Source organism: Gracilinanus agilis, chromosome 1 (genome assembly GCF_016433145.1).
Source record: "Gracilinanus agilis isolate LMUSP501 chromosome 1, AgileGrace, whole genome shotgun sequence".
NCBI classification, from domain to species: Eukaryota; Metazoa; Chordata; class Mammalia; order Didelphimorphia; family Didelphidae; genus Gracilinanus; species Gracilinanus agilis.
Window position 1 is genome coordinate 178677396 of NC_058130.1, and position 18364 is coordinate 178695759.

At 41.2% G+C, this 18364-nt stretch overlaps 1 protein-coding gene across 1 annotated transcript; it reads right to left on the bottom strand.

Annotated features, from left to right (window-relative positions):
* Positions 1-5207: 5207 nt before the first annotated feature.
* DEXI (Dexi homolog) lies at positions 5208-17614 on the bottom strand. Its single transcript, XM_044657327.1, has 2 exons — positions 17113-17614; positions 5208-5910 (listed from the first exon to the last, which is right to left on the bottom strand). The coding sequence occupies exon 1, from the start codon at positions 17603-17605 to the stop codon at positions 17324-17326; it is 282 nt and encodes a 93-aa protein (XP_044513262.1). The 5' UTR covers positions 17606-17614; the 3' UTR covers positions 5208-5910; positions 17113-17323.
* Positions 17615-18364: the final 750 nt, after the last annotated feature.

Here is an 18364-nt window from a genome sequence, read left to right on the forward strand (position 1 = left end):
TGGGGGATGGGTTGAAGATGGGGATGGCTGATAGCATTTCATTTGTAACCAAATCTACTATTTTTTAATCTGGTGGGAAAGCACATGGATGGAAAGAAGGAAGTGGGAGATAGGAATCTTCAAGACAACTTGATCAAGGAGGGATGAAAGGGTTCTTGTAGATGACATTGTAGAATGAAGTAAAAAAGGGTATTTTTCTTTGTAACACACGCTAAGCAGCTGGTTGTCATCTGATGCACCTGATGGAGAACTGAAAGTCTTTTTTTCTGCGCTGAAAGAGGGGAAAATTTCTAACTTCTCTACCAGCTTAGGCAAGGACCCCTTCAAATCTCCACATTGCCTAGATGGAGGAAGGTGGAGATCCCAGAGGAAAAGTGAGGGGGGCAGCTGTGTCTCCTTTCTTCTTTCACATTGCTACACTGGATAATAGGCTAGGACTGATTTTTTCCTATTCCAAGAGATAAAATGGCAAAGAGAGAATGGCATTTTCTCTTTCCCACTGGAACCCTGAAGCTGCCCTGAGAGCAAACTGCATGTGCACTAGAAATAAAATATCTTCCCGATAGGTCCTAGGTCCAAGAGCCTTTCTGAGATTCTCAGGTCCCATTCATTCATCAGGGAATCCAAATCCATGCTGAAAGAGCCTAACTTGGCTTCCATCTTGATTTGTAGCCTAGTATCACAGTCTGATCAACTGGGGAATGACTGAACAACTTCTGGTATACAAGTGTAATGGAATATCATCTTACCAAAGAAATGATGGCTATAAGAAATATGAGAAGACATAAGAACTGAAGCAGAATGAAATAAACATAAGCTGAAAAATAATGTTACAGTAAAAGGAAAAGAAAAAGAAAATGAGACTGAATTCTATGTAATAATAATCACTAACTTTGGCCCCAGAGAAGGGATAAGAAAATGTGCTTCCCTCCTTTTGTTACAAGGTGGGGGACTATGGGTGTGGAATGGTGCATTTGCTTTCAGACTTGATCCCTATGTCTGGTGCTTTGCTTAACTTTTTCTTTATTATAAGGGGAAGACTCATGGAGAGAAGAAGGGTGGGAAGAGAGAATAAAGGTATATCTGGAAATGATTGATGTAAAAACAAAACGTATCAATAAATTTTAAAACATTTTAACACATGACAGAACCTTACTAGAATAAAGTTCTCTGGGTTCGCTATTTTCCTCCAACTCCAGGTTTGCTTGGCACAACAGTCATCCTTACAGATGTATAACTGGGATTGTAGGCCTTCTAAAAAAGCCTTGGGTTTAGGTTGGAAGCATGATCCACGACTTGTTCCCATTCTGACATTATGAGCTGAAACAAGTTCATGAACTTCCCTCTCTTCAGGTTTTCTTCTCAAAAAAGGAAGTCCAATCTGGACTTGTCTGTCATTAGGGGGTCTAAACAATGGGCAGAACCACCACACTCAAACAATTCATGATCTGTAATTCTCAACATGGGTGCTCAAAAGTGAGACACCCCTAGGGAAATGTGAGTAACTATTCATGGGAAAAGAAAAAGCCCACATTCCTATTTGTACTGTCCGAAAAGCATTTCTTCTCTCTGGTTGTTCAAGGTAGCGTGACAAAGATACTTACTTCCTCATGAGACAGCCCCTGTGATCATCATACTACAATGGGGCAGACTTTCTGGACCTTCCACGTATCAAGGGAATGGAATTCTTGGGAATGACTAGACCTTCAAGAACACAGGGCAGCATGAATCCCCCCTGGAGATCTTTAGATCCGGTCTCTGCATGTATTCATTATTTATCAATAGAAGTAGGCAGCCACTTAGATGTGTTGACATCTGAATTGTTGGTGTTGTTGGGTTGTGTCTGACTCTTGGTGACCCCATTTGGGGTTTTTTTGGCCTAGATACTGGAGAGGTTTGCCATTTCCTTCTCCAGCTCATTTGCCATAGGAGGAATTGAGGCCAGTAGGATTAAGTGACTTGCTCAAGGTCACATGGCTAATTAAGTGTCTGAGGCTCAATTTGAACTCATTAAGATGAGTCTTCCTGATTCCAAGACCAGCACTCTATCCATTGCACCACCTTTGCTGCCCCAAGTCTGGATAAGAGAGTCATCCCTTAAGGTTTAAGGCACTATTCCCAATTAAAATGCAAATACCTCCAAAAAGAATACCCTGCTCTTAGAATTTGAAATTGATTTAATTTAAAATTAAAATGAATTATAATTAAGCTGTTATTGGTCATTAACATTTCAATTTAAGTGAGTTTGTCAAATCCTTTCTGATGGACCAAGTAAGCAATTTTATTAGGAGCTTAGGGAGAAAAGAGCTGAACATGGGGTGCTGCCAATCTGAAGGAAAGGACTCTGGGACCTTGGGAGGAGGAGGAAAGAAGGCATAGAAAAAGAGATGGGAGGGTACCATGATAAACCCATGAGAATTCTTATTGCCTGGGGTTGGTCCTGCCTTCATTCTCCCCAAAAGAAGGATCAGAAGTGTCCAGATGAAGTTTTATCCTCTATCAGTGAGTTATGAGCACCTCGGATGTGGCAAAGGACAGACAGTGCCCTTCTGGAAACTTGTTATACGTGCCTCGCTGTCCTGGTTCATCTTGCACCGTTGGAACCTAGGCTCTCTGGGTAATTCTAGTTAGGTATAGTGGAAAGAACTCTGAACTATGAGGATCTTTAAGGGTCCATCCCCTTCTCTGAGTCTTAGCTCCCTCATTTGTCAAATGGAGTAAGGATATTTGAGCAACATACCCTCAGAGATTTGTTGTGAGAATCAAAGGAGAGCATAGGTGCGATGTGTAAGTGGTGCCGTGGACAGAGCACCAGACCTGGTTTCAGGAGACTCATTTCAAAGCTTAAATCTAGCCTCAGACACTTAAAAGCTCTATGTCTTTGGGCAAATCATTTAACCTTGTTTGCCTTAGTTTCTTCAACTGTTGAATGGGCTAGAGAAGGAAATGGAAAACCACTCCAGTATCTTTGCCAAGAAAACCCAAAATGGTTTTGGTTTTAAATGAATATTCTCTTACAACAATGACTGATATGGAAGTATGTTTTACGTGATAATATACATATAACCCAAATCAAAATATTTACTGTCTCCGAAAGGGGGTGGAGAGGAAGGAAACAATTTGGATCTTATAATTTAGGGAAACGTATATTGAAGATTATTACATCTTGTTGGGAAATTAAAATATCTTTAAAAAAAAAAGAAAAAATAAAGAAAATCCCAAGTGGGGTCACAAAGAGTAAGCCATGACTGAAACGACTGAAAAACAAAGCCATGGGTGTTCAGCTTGGATCATGTTTATACATGTAAAGTATATGTTGGTGTGTATATAGTTTTAAATTTTGTTGAAAACAATGTTTTCTTTCTAAAAGAATAAATTTATGATGTTGAGATCAAGAGACTAATGAGAGCTTCATAAGTATTACATAAAAGGAGTAATTTTCTCTTCCTATTATATACATTTCTCTAGTGAATTTTAATCCTATACATGGCACAGAACATATTTTGCGGCTTGTATATAAACTCAAAGTATTAGAAACTTTATTCATTGTTATTATATATTCCATTATGTTTTTTAAAAAATTTAAATGTTAGCTACCTTCCCTCCAAAAGGTTTAATGTGAGTTAGCTTTTCTTTCAATATTGATTCTCACTAAGGACCACTTAGCTTAGAATTAGATGTTTTTTTTTTAAAACCCTTACCTTCTGTCTTAGAATTAATATTGTGTATTGGTTCTAAGGCAGAAGAGTGGTAAGGGCTAGGCAATGGGGGTTAAGTGACTTGCCCAGGGTCATACAGCGAGGAAGTATCTGAGGCCAGATTTGAACATAGGACCTCCCATCTCTAGGACTGGCTCTCAATCCACTGAGCCACCCAATCGCCCCCTTAGAATGAGTTTTAACCCATTCTCCAAACTTCCTCTCCTTTGCCAGTTAATGGAAAGCCCTTGACAAGAAGATGGCATTTCATCCCCACAGCTGGAAATGTCTGTCAAATGATCTGCCTCCTGACTTGGTTTGGCAATAAAATACATTAGCATGCTGGAAAATAGTTGGGGGCAAGAGGACATGATTTAAAAATAGCTCAGTAACCATCACTTAGGATGGCAAAACATTTCTCTCATGTTCCATTCTGAAGATAAAACTAACCTGCCCAGGTCTTGTCTTTTAAGAAGCCCAAAGTGCTCTTTTGGAATAATATTTTGAACTCAAGTCACGCTCTTCCAACCTTAGAGATTAGTGAACTGAAGACCAGAAAGGATATATAACTTCCATATAATTATATAGCAGGTTAGGGAGAAAATTTGGTCTAGAATCAGGGTCTCCTAATTCTGCACACTAAGTTTAAATATGCTAAAATCTTGGGTATGGGATTTTTAAAAATTATTTTTAATTTTAATAACAAATTTACACATAAGTTTTCCCGAAGTTACATGATCCAAATTGTCTCTCTTCTTCCCTCCCTACTTCCGGAGCTGGCAGGCAGTTCAGTCTGGGTTATACATGTGTTATCACACCAAGCATATTTCCATATTATTCATTTTCATAAGTGAATAATCTTATAAAACCCAAACCCCAAACATATAAACAAGTGAAAAATTCTATGCTTTTATCTGCCCTTCCCTTTGTTCTTATTTTCTCCTAATCCACTGAACTCTCTCACAGTTTTCCATTTCCAGAAATCACAGGGAAAGAAACCAGCAAAGTTAGTCAGTATATCTGGGATCTGTCTTCTCAACTGAGTTCTATTTAAACTCGGTTCCACTATGTGTCCATTTTCTCAGATTTTTTTCTACCTACCTGATGGGTTTGTAATACAATTCTGTTTGGTAATTGAGTTTGAACAAATATAAAGTATTATGTACCTCAAAGAGATTATTATTAGTTATTACTGCTTAAATTTCAAATTGATAACAAATTGCCCTCTAACTTTCAAAGTTCTTAAAAGAATGAGCTTTACAGCTTTCTATCTAGCTTTCTGAGTTTCCAATCAATGTCCACAGGCATCATTAGCTGTTTTGCTGTTTTGAATAAGTCCTATAGGCTGGAAAGGTTGGGGGTCCTAAGGACTAAACCACTGTCCCAAATTCTAAATACTAAGCAGCATTATCATACTTTCTGATAGTCTTGGACAACACTAAATTTCCTGAAAACTGGTTTTTCTCAATCTTATTAAGGCAAAGTTGAAAAAAGGCAAGATGCTACAGCTTGATTCAATCTTTTTTTTTTTAATCAAAAGAAGATAGCTTTCCACAGAGTGCTTTTACAGGTTTATGGGAGCTGAATTTAAATAATACTATCATTTTAAAGTATTTTGGGTTGGATAATTAAGTCATTCGCTGGACATGTTCCTCCAGTTCTCTTCCAAAGAACAGTTGAGAGAGCTGCGAAACCAATGGAAGACAAGCAGATTGAAAACAAAAGGGATAACCCCCAACTCAAACCTCTGGAATATTCTCCTAATTATTTTGATTTCAAGTCCCCACCTGAGAGCATCTCTAGAACTAACGTCCAACAAAATTCTAAGCATTTCAACTACTTTAGGCTTTACCGACAACAAATATTGATATAGACTATTCTTCATTACTAACCATCTTAAATACATTTTTCCCCCAAAGTTGACCCTTCAAGGTACTGCTGCTAGAAATAATGCCAAAAGAAAAAAGCTTGGATTTCCATAAAAAATATGCATCCAGGTCATTTAAGGTACTAGACTAAGGCAATGGCCTCTTGTGCAACACTGCAGCTGGACAGTCACTGAGGGAACATCTGTTTGGAAGAATCTGTGATCTGGCTCCTTCTGTGGCTCTTCCTTCCATTCTTCCAGTCTGTGTGCCTTTCCAACCTGAGTACTTTTCAATCCCGTTAATCCGAGGAGTTACATCATGGTGCACTTTCAAGGTAGGCAGACCTAGTGGAAAGCAGATACCAGAATAAGTCATTGTCCAAAGTGGCAAAGTGAGCTAGAACTGTCTCTCAAAATGGCTCAAAGGCTTTCCCATTCTTTCTCTGAAGCAGCAATGACAGACAGAATTGTGCCATGGAAAAAAAAGCACTGATTGGGAGGCCAAAGGACCTAGGCTCGACTCTTGGCTTGAATGTTCACATTAGAAATGTCACCTTAGACAAGTTGTTTAACCTCCCTATGCCTCAGTTTTCTGCTCTGTTCGATGAGGGCACTGAACTAGATATATGGCTCCTTTCGTTGTGTTCAATTATTTTCAGTCATGTCCAACTCTTCATGGCCCCATTTGGGGTTTTCTTGGCAAAGATGCTGGAATGGTTTGCCATCTCCTTCTCAACTCATTTTACAGTTGAGAAAACTGAGGCAAAATATGTAAGTAACTTTCCCAGGGGCACATAGTGTCTGAGGCTGGATTTAAACTCAAGTCTTTCTGTCTTCAGACCTGGTGCTCTGTCTACTGTGCCACTTATCTGCCCTACCCACCTAGCTCTAAATATATGCTGCTATAATTAGAACCAAGGCTATGAATTTTATTTCTCATTTTTAATTCTTTAAAATTTATTATTATTAATGACAACAATAATGATAGCAAACATTTTTGTAGCATTTTAAAGTTGACAAAGTGCTTTCCAAATCGCATTTCATCCTCATCACAATTCTGCGAGGTCAAAGTTATTACTATCCCCATTCTAGTCTGATTTTTAAATAAGGAAGAAGAAAACTGACATTTATAGAAAGTTTTAAGGTAAGCAGTGGTTATAGTCCCAGGCTTAGAATATGGAAGACCTGAGTTCAAATATTGCCTTAAACATGTATTAGTCATGCAACTCTGTGTGACTCTCAACATTGCTCAGCCTCAGTTTCTTCATCAGTAAAATAGGGATAATAATAGCCCATATCTCCCAGAGTTGTAGTGAAAATCAAATGAGTTGGGGCAACTATAAGACAGTGGTTGGAGCACCACACCTGGAGTCCAGAGGTCCTGGGTTCAAATCTGACTTCAGATGCTTCCTATCTGTGACACTGAAGAAATAAGAATTTTTTTAAAAAATCAAATGAGTCCGTATATGTGAAGTCCTTTGGAAATCTTTGAGTACTATATAAATGCGAGTTATTCTTTCCCAAAGACTTTACAATACATAATCTCATTTGTGGTACTGTGAATTTAGAGGGGATGAAGAGACATCTCTGGGCCTGTTTCCTCAAATGCAAAATGAGGGGTTGGCTTAGATGACCTCAAGACTCCCTTCTAACTCAAAACCTACAATCTCATAATATTCACAATGGCCCTAGGAGGTAGATAGTACAAGTAATACTCTCCCCATTTTACAGGTAAAGAAACCAAGGCTCAAAGTGGTTAAGTGATTTACCCATAAATCCACAGCTATTAAGTATCAGAGGCAGCTACTTTGTTTCTTTGAAGCTTTTAGGTAGACTCTTTATTAATTGGGCTTGGCTGATTATCCCAGATAAATATTAAATAACAAGAGTAACAACTTATGAAATATCCCCAGCCAATAGGCATCTCTTCTGCCTTAAATACCTCTGGAGTAGGAAATTCTACACACCCCTTAGTTGTGGCATCCATGACAGATTTTTAAAGTATGAGGTGAGGCTAGAATACGATGGGATTGATTTAAAAACACACACACAAATAAAACACAATGCCTTGGGCATATAAAGCAGTGCATAATTATTTGTGGAATTTTTGAACTTCCATAAAATAATTTTGCTGAACCATGTTGTCACTACCCAGATCATTCCTAAAATTTTTCTTTGGAAATGAAACAGGGAAGGAAGGAAACATACATTTATTAAGCAGATATCGTGTGCTAAACATTGTGCTAAGCACTTTACAAATATTATCCCATTTGATCTTCACAACAACCTTGGGAGGAAAGTGCTATTGTTATTATTATTGTTCCCATTTTATAGTTGAGGAAACTGAGGCAGATAGAGGTTAAGTGACTTGCCCCTGGTCACACGCTATCTGAGGCTACATTTGAATTCAAGTCTCAGGCCCTACTGGAGTCCACTGTACCATTTAGATACATCTAAAATTCAAAAATTAATCAACTCCCACCACATGTAAAGCACAGTGAAAATTTACAAACCTTCTAAGAAAGTTGGTCTCATTATTTTTGTAATCACATCGGGTAAAGACAAAACCACATGTCAGCTGATTCTAGCATTTTGGAGCTAGAAGAGACATGAGAAATTATCTAGTCCAAACTCACTAATTGGGCAGATGAGGAAGTTGAGATAAGAGTGGAAAGGAGGCAGCAGGGAATGATTTGTATGAGGAAAAATCCCAGTTAGTGGCAGACCCAAGCCTGGAACTCAGTGCTCCTGGGAGCTATTCCATTACTCTTATCAGGCTGCTTTTTGGCTAACATGTTCTATTTGTCCACCTCGAATCCCTGTTGCCTTCTCCTGGTCAGTCTCTCTGTGGGTAATGAGCACAGTGGAAGGGAAGGGTGACTGCTGGAGGAGACACACTGCAGCATACAAGAAGGTGAGAAGGCAGCCATCTGGCTAACCTCTCTGTTCTCTTTGCTGAGTCTGGGAAGAGTCGAGAATTTACCAGCTCAACACCCTGCTTTTCCCAGAGCCAAGGATGCTATAAGACCTGTCATCCAGATTGCAGAGCTGGAGATCCAAGAACCTGCCTGTGGTTTTCTGGGGTGAAGTTACTTGGCAGGTTCCCCATCCTCCTGGCGAACCTGCTCTACAAACCTGCAGCAAGCTTCCAGCTTTCTCCCATGGATTATTGAGTTGCTGCAGGTCTGATGGCATGAAATAATTTCCAATGTTTGGCTTTTTTCTGAAATGCTAGAGGAGCCACAGTTATCACACATTTAGGGCCCCTACTACAGATTGGTCTCCATTGGCTCCCTATTACTTCTGGGATCAAATTTGATCTTCTGTTTGGTATTTAAAACTCTTCATAAACTAGCTTCTTTCTATCTTTCTGGGCTTAGCTCCACGTATTTTAGGATCTAGCTAAACTGGCCTACTTGCAGTTTTTCAAATACCACTCTCCATCTCCCATCTCCATGCCTTTGTCCTGGCTGGTTCCCATACCAGGAATATTCTTCCCCTTTCCCTCTGCCACTTAGTGTTCCTGACTTCCTTCAAGATTCAGCTCAAATCCCATTTTTCTTCTGTATGCCTTTCCTGGTTCTCCTTCTATCTGCCCTCTCCCCTTGCCATCTGGTTTAGCTTATCTCAAGTGCACTTCCTCTCTGTTTCTCTCTCTCTGGACCTGTTTCTCCCTCCCAATAACATATATAATGATATAACACTAATAATAAATATGCATACATGTGTATATAGACATACCTACATATATTTATGTCTATCTATAATAATTGTCAAAGGTGGGACTCGAATCCTGATTTTCTCAGAATCCAAGTTCAATGCTTTTACCGATGCTTCACCAAACTGCTCACAATATGTGTCTGCACGTATGTATTGTTTGTACCTAATGATTTACATAGTTTTCATTAAAATGAGGACTCCTTGAGGGCAGAGACTGTTTTTCACCTTTCTTTATAATCCAGCACTTAGCCCAGAGCCTGGCATACATAATACATGTTTGTTAAACCCCTGTTAACTAGCTGAATAGCAGATAACCCCAACACTCTGATAAAGGTCTTTGGGGGGGGGGGGTAGCTGGGTGGCTCAGTGGATGGAGAGCCAGACCTAGAGATGGGAGGTCTAGCGTTCAAATCTGGCCTCAGACTCTCCCTGGCTGTGTGACCCTGGGCAAGTCACTTGATCCCCATTGCCTAGCCCTTACCACTCTTTCGCCTTGGAACCAATTAAGGGTTAAAAAAAAGTCTTTGTCCCTTTGCTCATGCCCTGGCCCCTGCCTGGTCAATCTAAATCTTCTCCATCCTACAGGGCACCCCTCGAGTCCTACCTCCTTCCTCAGTCCTTCTCTGACCAATTGTCTCCTTTCTCTAAGCTTCAATAGTATTTCCTACAATTATGAAATAAGAGTTTGAAGCAACAGCCCTACTTCACACTTCTACAAGTGATGAAACTGAAGGCAAGAGAAGTAAAGAAATTTGCTTGGGGTCAGAAACTTAATGGCAAAGCAAGAACTTGAACCCAAACCTTACTACTTTACCACATTAATAATAGAGTGCTAGGCCTGAAGTCAGGAGGACCTGGTTCAAAATTAGTCTCAGCTACTTCCTAGCTGTGTGACCCTGAGCAAGTCCTTGACCCCAACTCCCTAGCCCTTATTGCTTTTCTGCCTTGGAACTGATACTATCAATTCTAAGCCAAACAGTAAAGGTTTAAGAAAAAATAGCTAACATCTGTAGAGTGCTGTAAATTTGGAAAAGGGCTTTATAACTCTCATCTCATTTAATCCTCAAAACAATTCTGTGGAGTAAATATTTAAGTGCTATTGTTGTCCCTATTTTACAGATGAGGAAACTGATACAGAGGACAGGGAGAGAAAGATAGAGATGAAAGGGAGCGAGACAGAGAAGGAGGTAGGGAGAAACAGAGAGAGACAGACAGACAAAGAGACAGAGAGACAGAGAGAGGGGGAACGAGATGGAGAGGTAGGGAGAGAGACTTGCTCAGGATGTTTATAATTGTCAGAGGTGGCATTTAAAAATTTTTCTTTAAACCCTTCCTTTCTATCTTAGTATAAGCTCTAGGGCTAAGCAATTGAGTTAAGTGACTTGTTTAAGTCACACAACTAGGAAGTATCTGAGGCCACATTTGAACCCTGGTCCTTTCAACTCTTGGCCTGGTGCTATAGCCATTATGCTGTATGGCACTAGCTAATGGCATTTAAACCCAGGTCTTTCCTTTCTGACTTCAAATCCAATACTTTATGCCACAGCCTCTTATAATCAATATAGTCGTGTGTGTGTGTGTGTGTGTGTGTGTGTGTGTGTGTGTGTGTGTGTGTAAATCCTGTCTCATAAGGGCAGGGACAGTATCTAATACTTTTCCTATTCTTTGCAGTGATTAGCATATAATAGGTGCTCTCAACAATTATTAAACTAAATCAAGGGTCTACCTTCTAAACTCCTTAAGGCACTAAAAAATGGCTAAATTAGATTATTACCTTTGTTTCTAGAATCATATCAGTTTAATTGCTTGCCATTCTATTGGCAAGAGGGAGAAAAAAATCTTAAATAGCTGGATTTTCAGAATGATAAACCAATACTGTAGCTCTTTCAATATATTACATAGCATAATAGTTTTGTGGATAAACTATCTAATTTGGGATCTAACTAGTTTAATAAGCTACCCACCAACATCACTTTGTCTTTTCAGATACTTATCATGGATGGATGGACATAGGGACAGAGGGAAAATTGATAGATATAAACAGTGGGAAAAAAAAAAAACCACCCACCTTCTATTTGCCATTCAGGTATCTGGATAATTAGTATTTAAAACCCTCCACAATCTGTCTCCTACCTATCTTTCTAGACTGACGTCATGCACACTTTGTTCCAGACAAATTCTACTGTTCCCTGAATTCAACATTCTATCTCCCTGTACGGGCTGTTCTTCATGCCCAGACAGCTTTTCCTCCTCATCTCTTCTCAGCTTCCTTCAAGGATCAGCTCAAGTACTATCTCCTGCTATCAGGAGGTCTTTCCTGATTTCCATTCTAAGCTTGTCTCTGAAACAACAAAAATTACTTTTAATTTTATGTATATGCCTCTGTGCACATCTATGTACAATAGAATTACTTTACACATGTATATGTGTAGATACATATGTATCTATATCTAGATAGTGTATATACTCATGATGGCAAACCTATGGCACACATGCCAAAAAGGGCACACAGAGTGTTCTCTGTGGGCACGTATGCAGACACTAGCCAGAGTTCATTACTAGAAAGGCAGAGGGACTTGGGCAGAGCTACTCCCTGCCTCCCTGCCCCTCTGCCCAGCAGCCCAATGGGAGCCTTACTCTCCTCCCCCTCTCCATCCAGGGTTGAGGGGATTCCTCACTTCTCCGCCCCTGTGCCTAGCAGCCCAATGGGAGCACCTAGGAGGTAAAGTGGGCGGCTCACAGGCAGGGGAGTAGAGTAACTGGGGCCTCTCCCTTCCCTCTCTTTACCTATGTTGAGGACATTTTGTCACTTCACCCGCTCCTCTGCTCAGTGGCCCAAATGGGAGCACTTCCTCCCTCCCCTGTACGATAAGGGGAGGAGAGGCAGTACTCAATTGGGGAGGGGGCACAGCACAGGTCTCTGGGAAGGGCAGGGGGCAGGGCACAATGGGCAGTCTCTAAAAGGTTTCACCATCACTGGTATATTCAAAATAATTATTTTTGTTGAGGAGACATGGTTCTGGAATTAGATCAGGAAAGGCCTAATAAATTATCTAGTGAATACAAAGTAATTTTTGTTCTTCTGGGGTATATATGTATGTACACAAATTAATATATATGTGTGTGTATAGACATATATGTACACACATATATAGACACATGTATATACACTCAATAGAACAGAAATATATTCAGCTGATAAATATATAACATACATATATGCACACACATATATGTCTATGTAGTGTTAATTTATCTGCATTCATGTTATTTCCTCCCAGTAGAATTTATGTTTCTTGAAGGCAAAAGCTGTTGTCTTTATCATTCAAGAATTTATTCCTACATATACATACACATACACACACACACACATTTACAAGTTATGTCCTAAACTGTAAATGTAGGCTCCATGAGGCCAAAGACTTTCAAATTTTGTCTTTGTACTTATAACATAGTGCCTTGCTTAATAAATTCTTGTTGGATTGAATGTTTCAAGTTTAAATTAAGTGCCCAAGTACTAAATGTTTCCAGTGAAGCAACTTGGAGGGGCAATAAATAGAGCATTAAGTTGTGGAGTCAGGAAGACCCAAGTTCAAATCTAGCCTTGGACACTTATTAGCTGTATGATCTTGTGCAAATGACAACCTCTGCCTACTTCAATTTCCTCAATTGTAAAATGAGTAATAATAGCACCTACCTCCTATCTCCCAGTACTATTTGTGAGGATCAAATGAGATAATATTTGTAAACTGCTTAACACAGTACCAGGCACATAGTAGATGCTTGATAAATGCTTGCTTGCTTCCTTCCAGAAAAAATTGGAGATAGCATTTTAGTAGTAGCTTTTCTAAAGTCTCTAAGCAGCTCAGGCTCAAGTAGCAATTTTCAGCAGTCAAAGATAAATGGCAATCGGATGTTATACCTGATCTAGCATTGAATGCCTTTCCTCTCCAATGAGTTATAAAAGAAAAATCTCTCCCAACCTAAGTAGGACCTATGAATCACAGATGAGCAGTGAAGTGTAGAAGTTCCATTTTGCCCTTATGGTCCCTTCACTAAGATACATATGTTGAATCTGGCTGTGGTCTTTGATAGCTTGAAAGATATGAAAAATGAGAACTGTCACTAGAGGAAAATGGTGTTTATAGGTGCAAAGGAAGTATCAGAGACTCATGAGCAGGAAAGAATGATTTAAGAGTTTACGTTTACGTAGAGCTACCCATCCATTAGTTCATCTGACCCCTACAGCAACCCTGTGAGGTATGTTGGGTAGATATGATTATCCTCATTCCACAGATGCCAAGCCTGAAGCTCAGAGAGGTCAAATTACCAGTCCAAGGTCACACAGGTAATAAAGGAGCAAACCAAGACTTAATTCCAAGTCTTTTGCCAAGTCTAGTGCTCTTTCCACTATGTAATACCACCTCAAACATCTGTACCAAATCCTCAAATTACAGTTGCTTACTATTCTGCTCTAAGGGTTAATCATTTAAGTAAGATGCTCTACCTTAATTTAAGTTACTGGAGTTAGAAAAGGATATTAGATTCCTAACCTAGATGGTTGATAGTATAAATCTTATTTCCTTTCATTTCACACTCATAGATGATTTCCTCCTAATTTCTGTGATCCCTCCCCACATAACCTCTCTATACATGCCAGCCTCCATAGCTTATCAAAATGACAAAATTAGACAAGAATCTTCAGGCCAAAAGAAAGCAAGCAGTTGAATGGCACTTTCAAAGACTTTACTAAGAACCTGAGTTAAAGTTTGTTTGGGCATGTGTGGCAGATGGCCCAAGATCACCAGAAGTACTTAAACAATGAGATTTTCCTTTTCTCACCAAACAGCAAATTTATTCTGTGGGAAGAAATATTTTTGATTGCCAATTTTTCCATATTTACACTTGGAAACACCAACCCCTAATGGTTCTGATCTTGTTTTATTCAAAAAATGGAGGACAATGAGAAGGACCTTTAGGAAAGCTCAGTGGGAAATGTACAAAAATCAGAAAAAAATATAGTTAACCTGGCTATTCAGCACTACATGAATCTTTATTTTTTTTTTTATTTTTTTTTAAACCCTTAACTTCTGTGTATTGGCTCCTAAGTGGAAGAGTGGTAAGGGTGGGCAATGGGGGTCAAGTGACTTGCCCAGGGTCACACAGCTGGGAGGTGTCTGAGGCAGGATTTGAACCTAGGACCTCCCATCTCTAGGTCTGACTCTCAATCCACTGAGCTACCCAGCTGCCCCCTACATGAGTCTTTATATGTCCTGTAGGGACCATAAGTCTGTTTTTGAGAGAGAGAGAGAGAGAGAGAGAGAGAGAGAGAGAGAGAAAGAGAGAGAGAGAGAGAGAGTGTGTGTGTGTGTGTGTGTGTGTGTGTGTGTGTGTGTGTGTGTGAAAGAGACAGAGAGAAACAGAGAGAGACAGAGAAACAGAGAGATGAAAAAGGGAGAGGAAGAAGAAAAGAGGGAGGGAGAAAAAGTGAGCAGGAGGAAAGCTTTTTCCTTATTTGTGGCTAGGATTTATATAATTTACATACCTGTAAGAATGATCACTCCACAGTTGATGGCTTAACTTAAAAAATTATTTTTGTGTTATTTTTGGTTGTTTTTCCTTCCCTACAATCATCATGTATCTTGATTTTGTCACACTGTGAGTCTGAAGCTCAGTATAATTGAAGATGGAGAAAAATTATAGTCCCCTTTTTTTTCCTCTCTTGTAAGTTTGGCTTCTTTTAAGAAGTCAAAGCAATAACATTTTTGTCACATGAAGACACATCTTTGTTACTTTCCATGCTTGAAATATAACTTTGATACTCTGCGAGGATGTCCCTGAAAAATGTGTTTACTTGTATTTATACTTAAACACTGTTTGTTGAAAATTATGTGGGACCATTTGGCTTTAAATTTTCAGTTAAAACATGTCAGCACTTTTATTTGGATGGGAAAAGTGTTTCTTGTTGATGTTGATGAGAGTGATGACTAGCAAAGCAAAAAAGATAAAATAAGACTCTTTCTGCTAAATCGCATGGTTGAAATAATATCTTTAAAAACAACAATGGCTTCAAGTCTTATAGTTAGTTGCTCAAGACATCCCTCCATACCACGGTGACAAGTAAAACCAGGGTCTCACAATCTGCACAGAAGAATACGCTAACCATTGCCTTCTTGGTGGTGATGAGAAAATCATCAGCCACAGATGAGAAAAATGAAGTAAGTTTTACAGTTTTTGGTGGTGGGGCCTGGAAAGTAAAGAGAAGTCCTAGCCATCTTTTCTGATGATCCCCACCCAAAAACTCAGGCCAGACTCTTATTATTGTAGAATTATTTGGCCCATTGCCTGGATATGAGCTCAGAATCCCAGCAAATACTCAAAAAGCTGACATGACGGGCAGGATGTTCTTAGTCTTGGGAAGGAGGAGGGGATTCAGACTAGATTGTGGGACTTCTTCCAGCTGTCATTTGACTGAAGCCAACAACAGCAGCTGTCCAAAGAGGCAAACAAACCTATCTTAATCCCACCAAAGGGCAACCTAGCTGCATTTCCATAAACCTCATTGGCAGAGAGATATAAGCCTGAGCCAATCCTTTTGCTTCCTAGACCACCTAATGCTGTCCTCAAAAGAAGGAAACTTTCTGGGAGTCATGACCTTAAAGTCTCATGTTCCAGTAGGCCTCTCTTATGTTCCAGTAGGTCCTCTCCACATGACCAAGGAGTTTAACAAGGAATGCAAACCCTAAAGTTAAGAGCAGCCCCAGGCTCTAACATTCCCCCTTCAGCTTGCCTGACAAAGTTGGCCTACCCTACAGAAACAATATGCAATATTGATTATGTTGGGCACCCTGAAATCTAATTTCAGAATGCAGACTTGGGAAAAAAAAAAGAAAACCCAAGATGAGTTCTCTACCTTCCCTCTTTGTAAGTTCCTTCTCAACAAAGATCCAACTAGTTACTTCTAACTGCCCTTCCTCTCAAATCTCTACCCACCTACCCCTTTCCCCAAAAGGGCTGATATTTAGATCCTCTCACTGTTCATCTGAGCTACTTAGGCAAATCCTAAAACAGCAAGAATCATTAGTCTCCCTTCCCATCTCTTTTTTATAAGCCATAATTTCCTAGGGGGCTTCAGGGGAAAGACCACCAACCACTTACAACTATTTTATTAACAAATTTACAAGATGTATAGCACTTTCTATAGCTAAGGCAGCTTGGCTACCTTCCCACCCAAATATCCTGGGAAATGAATGGAAAAAAGAGACTTGTCCAATGGGTTTGTTGCTTACCCCTTATCCCTATGTAGGCATCAGGGATTTCCAATATCAAGTGGGTGTTAGACTCAAAGTTGAGCCTAGAAGGACCCTCTTGGAAGTCTTGGATGTCTCCCTAGTGCCAAACTGATCCCATCTCTGTCATAAGCTAAATGGCCTCTCTTCTCTCTCTCACGCATACACATCCATTCCTCTTTAACCCTTCAATTCTGTGGAGTAGCTGATCAGTACCAAGTAAGCACTTATGAACAACAGCTATCACATAAAAAAGGCTTCAGTAGTTACCCTCTGCAAATGCTCCACAGCCCGGACTTCTGAAGACCCAAACCCTCACAGAATCCAGAATATAAACCGAACAGTTCCAGAGCTGAACAGGCAAAAGGAGGGAAAAAGCAGACCTTTGAGGGAATTAGATGGAAAAATGCCTGTATGGAGAAGCAGAGTCCTCTGGAGCCAGGGCTATATTAGGCAGGTTCCTAGCCTTCACTGCTTCCCTGCCCAGCCCATATGTAATCAAACCCACTCAATTCTACAAGGCAGGGAGGGAACTTACAGGATTTGAGGACCAGGGAGGGCATTGTCCTGGGTCCCCTTGAAGAAGGGAAGACAGCATCGGTGGCAACTCTTGTGTCCCCCACAGTATCAGCCTGTCCCAGGCATACTGGCCCAGGAAGCACAAACTGTGATAGGCTTGAAGGTTTCCTCTGCAGGGCCTGAGGGAAGATGGAAGGCTCTGACTGGGGGACCCCAGCCCCAGGATCCCCCTACTCCAGGTAGCCATCGAAGACATCCAGCTCACTGTCAGTGTCATAGAGCCCAGATCCTGGATCTGAGAGTACCCCCAGATCCACCAGTGCCTGGTCCATGTCCTCAGGCAGGAAGACCAAACCCACATTAAGGACGATGTACTCCATCAGGAAGGCATAATACAGGATCAGGACGTTGACAAAGAACAACCCCACGTAGAACATATAGGGTAGTAGGGGCACATGGGAGGTAAGGGGGCCCAGCGCATCCAGATGGGCAGCGATTCCTGGAGTGGGCATGCAGAGAAAGGCAAGCTGGGGGCTGCCGTGGGGCAATTCGGATGTGTGTGTGTGTTAAAGGAAAGGAAAGTGGGATTGGAGAAAACTTGGCTACTGTGCTAGGGGCCAGGGAGGGGTTTGGGAATCTGAGGGCATAAGTCCAGATGTGTTGGGACTGCAGTAACTTGAGGAAGGAAGGGAGAGAGGAGGGGTTTCCAGTTAGGCCGATGGGTTCCAGAGACAGGAAGCCTAGGCAAGGCCGGGCCTGTGCTGTTACAGGGAAGGTATCCAGATGTGGCAGACCCAAGACGGGAGTCCGGATGCTTCCACTCTGCGGCAACAGCGGGAGAGAGCCTGGGAATACGGTAGATGGAAGGCAATTGCAGCAGTTCCCCCTGGGTAGCCCCCCCAGGGCTCTCCAGAGGTGCAGTCTCGGTGTCAGAAGGTCAGAGCTCCCCTCCCAGCCGGCTGGCAGTGGAGAGCCTGGTAGAGCGTTCCCTCCCCACTTCCTAGGGGTCCCAGGACGCACCGCGGCCGGATCCCCGCGAGCTGGGGACGCAGGGCCCGGCGGCGGGGCTCAGTGTCCAGGAGGAGGTCGAGGCTCCGGGAACATTGCCGCTTCCGCTCGCTCGTGTCGCCGCCGCCGTCTCTGCCCCGTGTGTCCTCCTCCCAGCGCGTTCTGACTGTGGTCTCCTCACCTCGGTCGAGCTGAGCTCGGTTTCCCCCTCAGCTCCCCAGGTCCAGCGCTCCCATGTCCGCGTCTCCCTCCCCGCCTCCGCG

What these genes read in the sequence shown, in the direction of transcription:
- DEXI (XM_044657327.1), bottom strand. Translation starts at nt 17,605, where the DNA reads ATGCCCACTCCAGGAATCGCTGCCCATCTGGATGCGCTGGGCCCCCTT.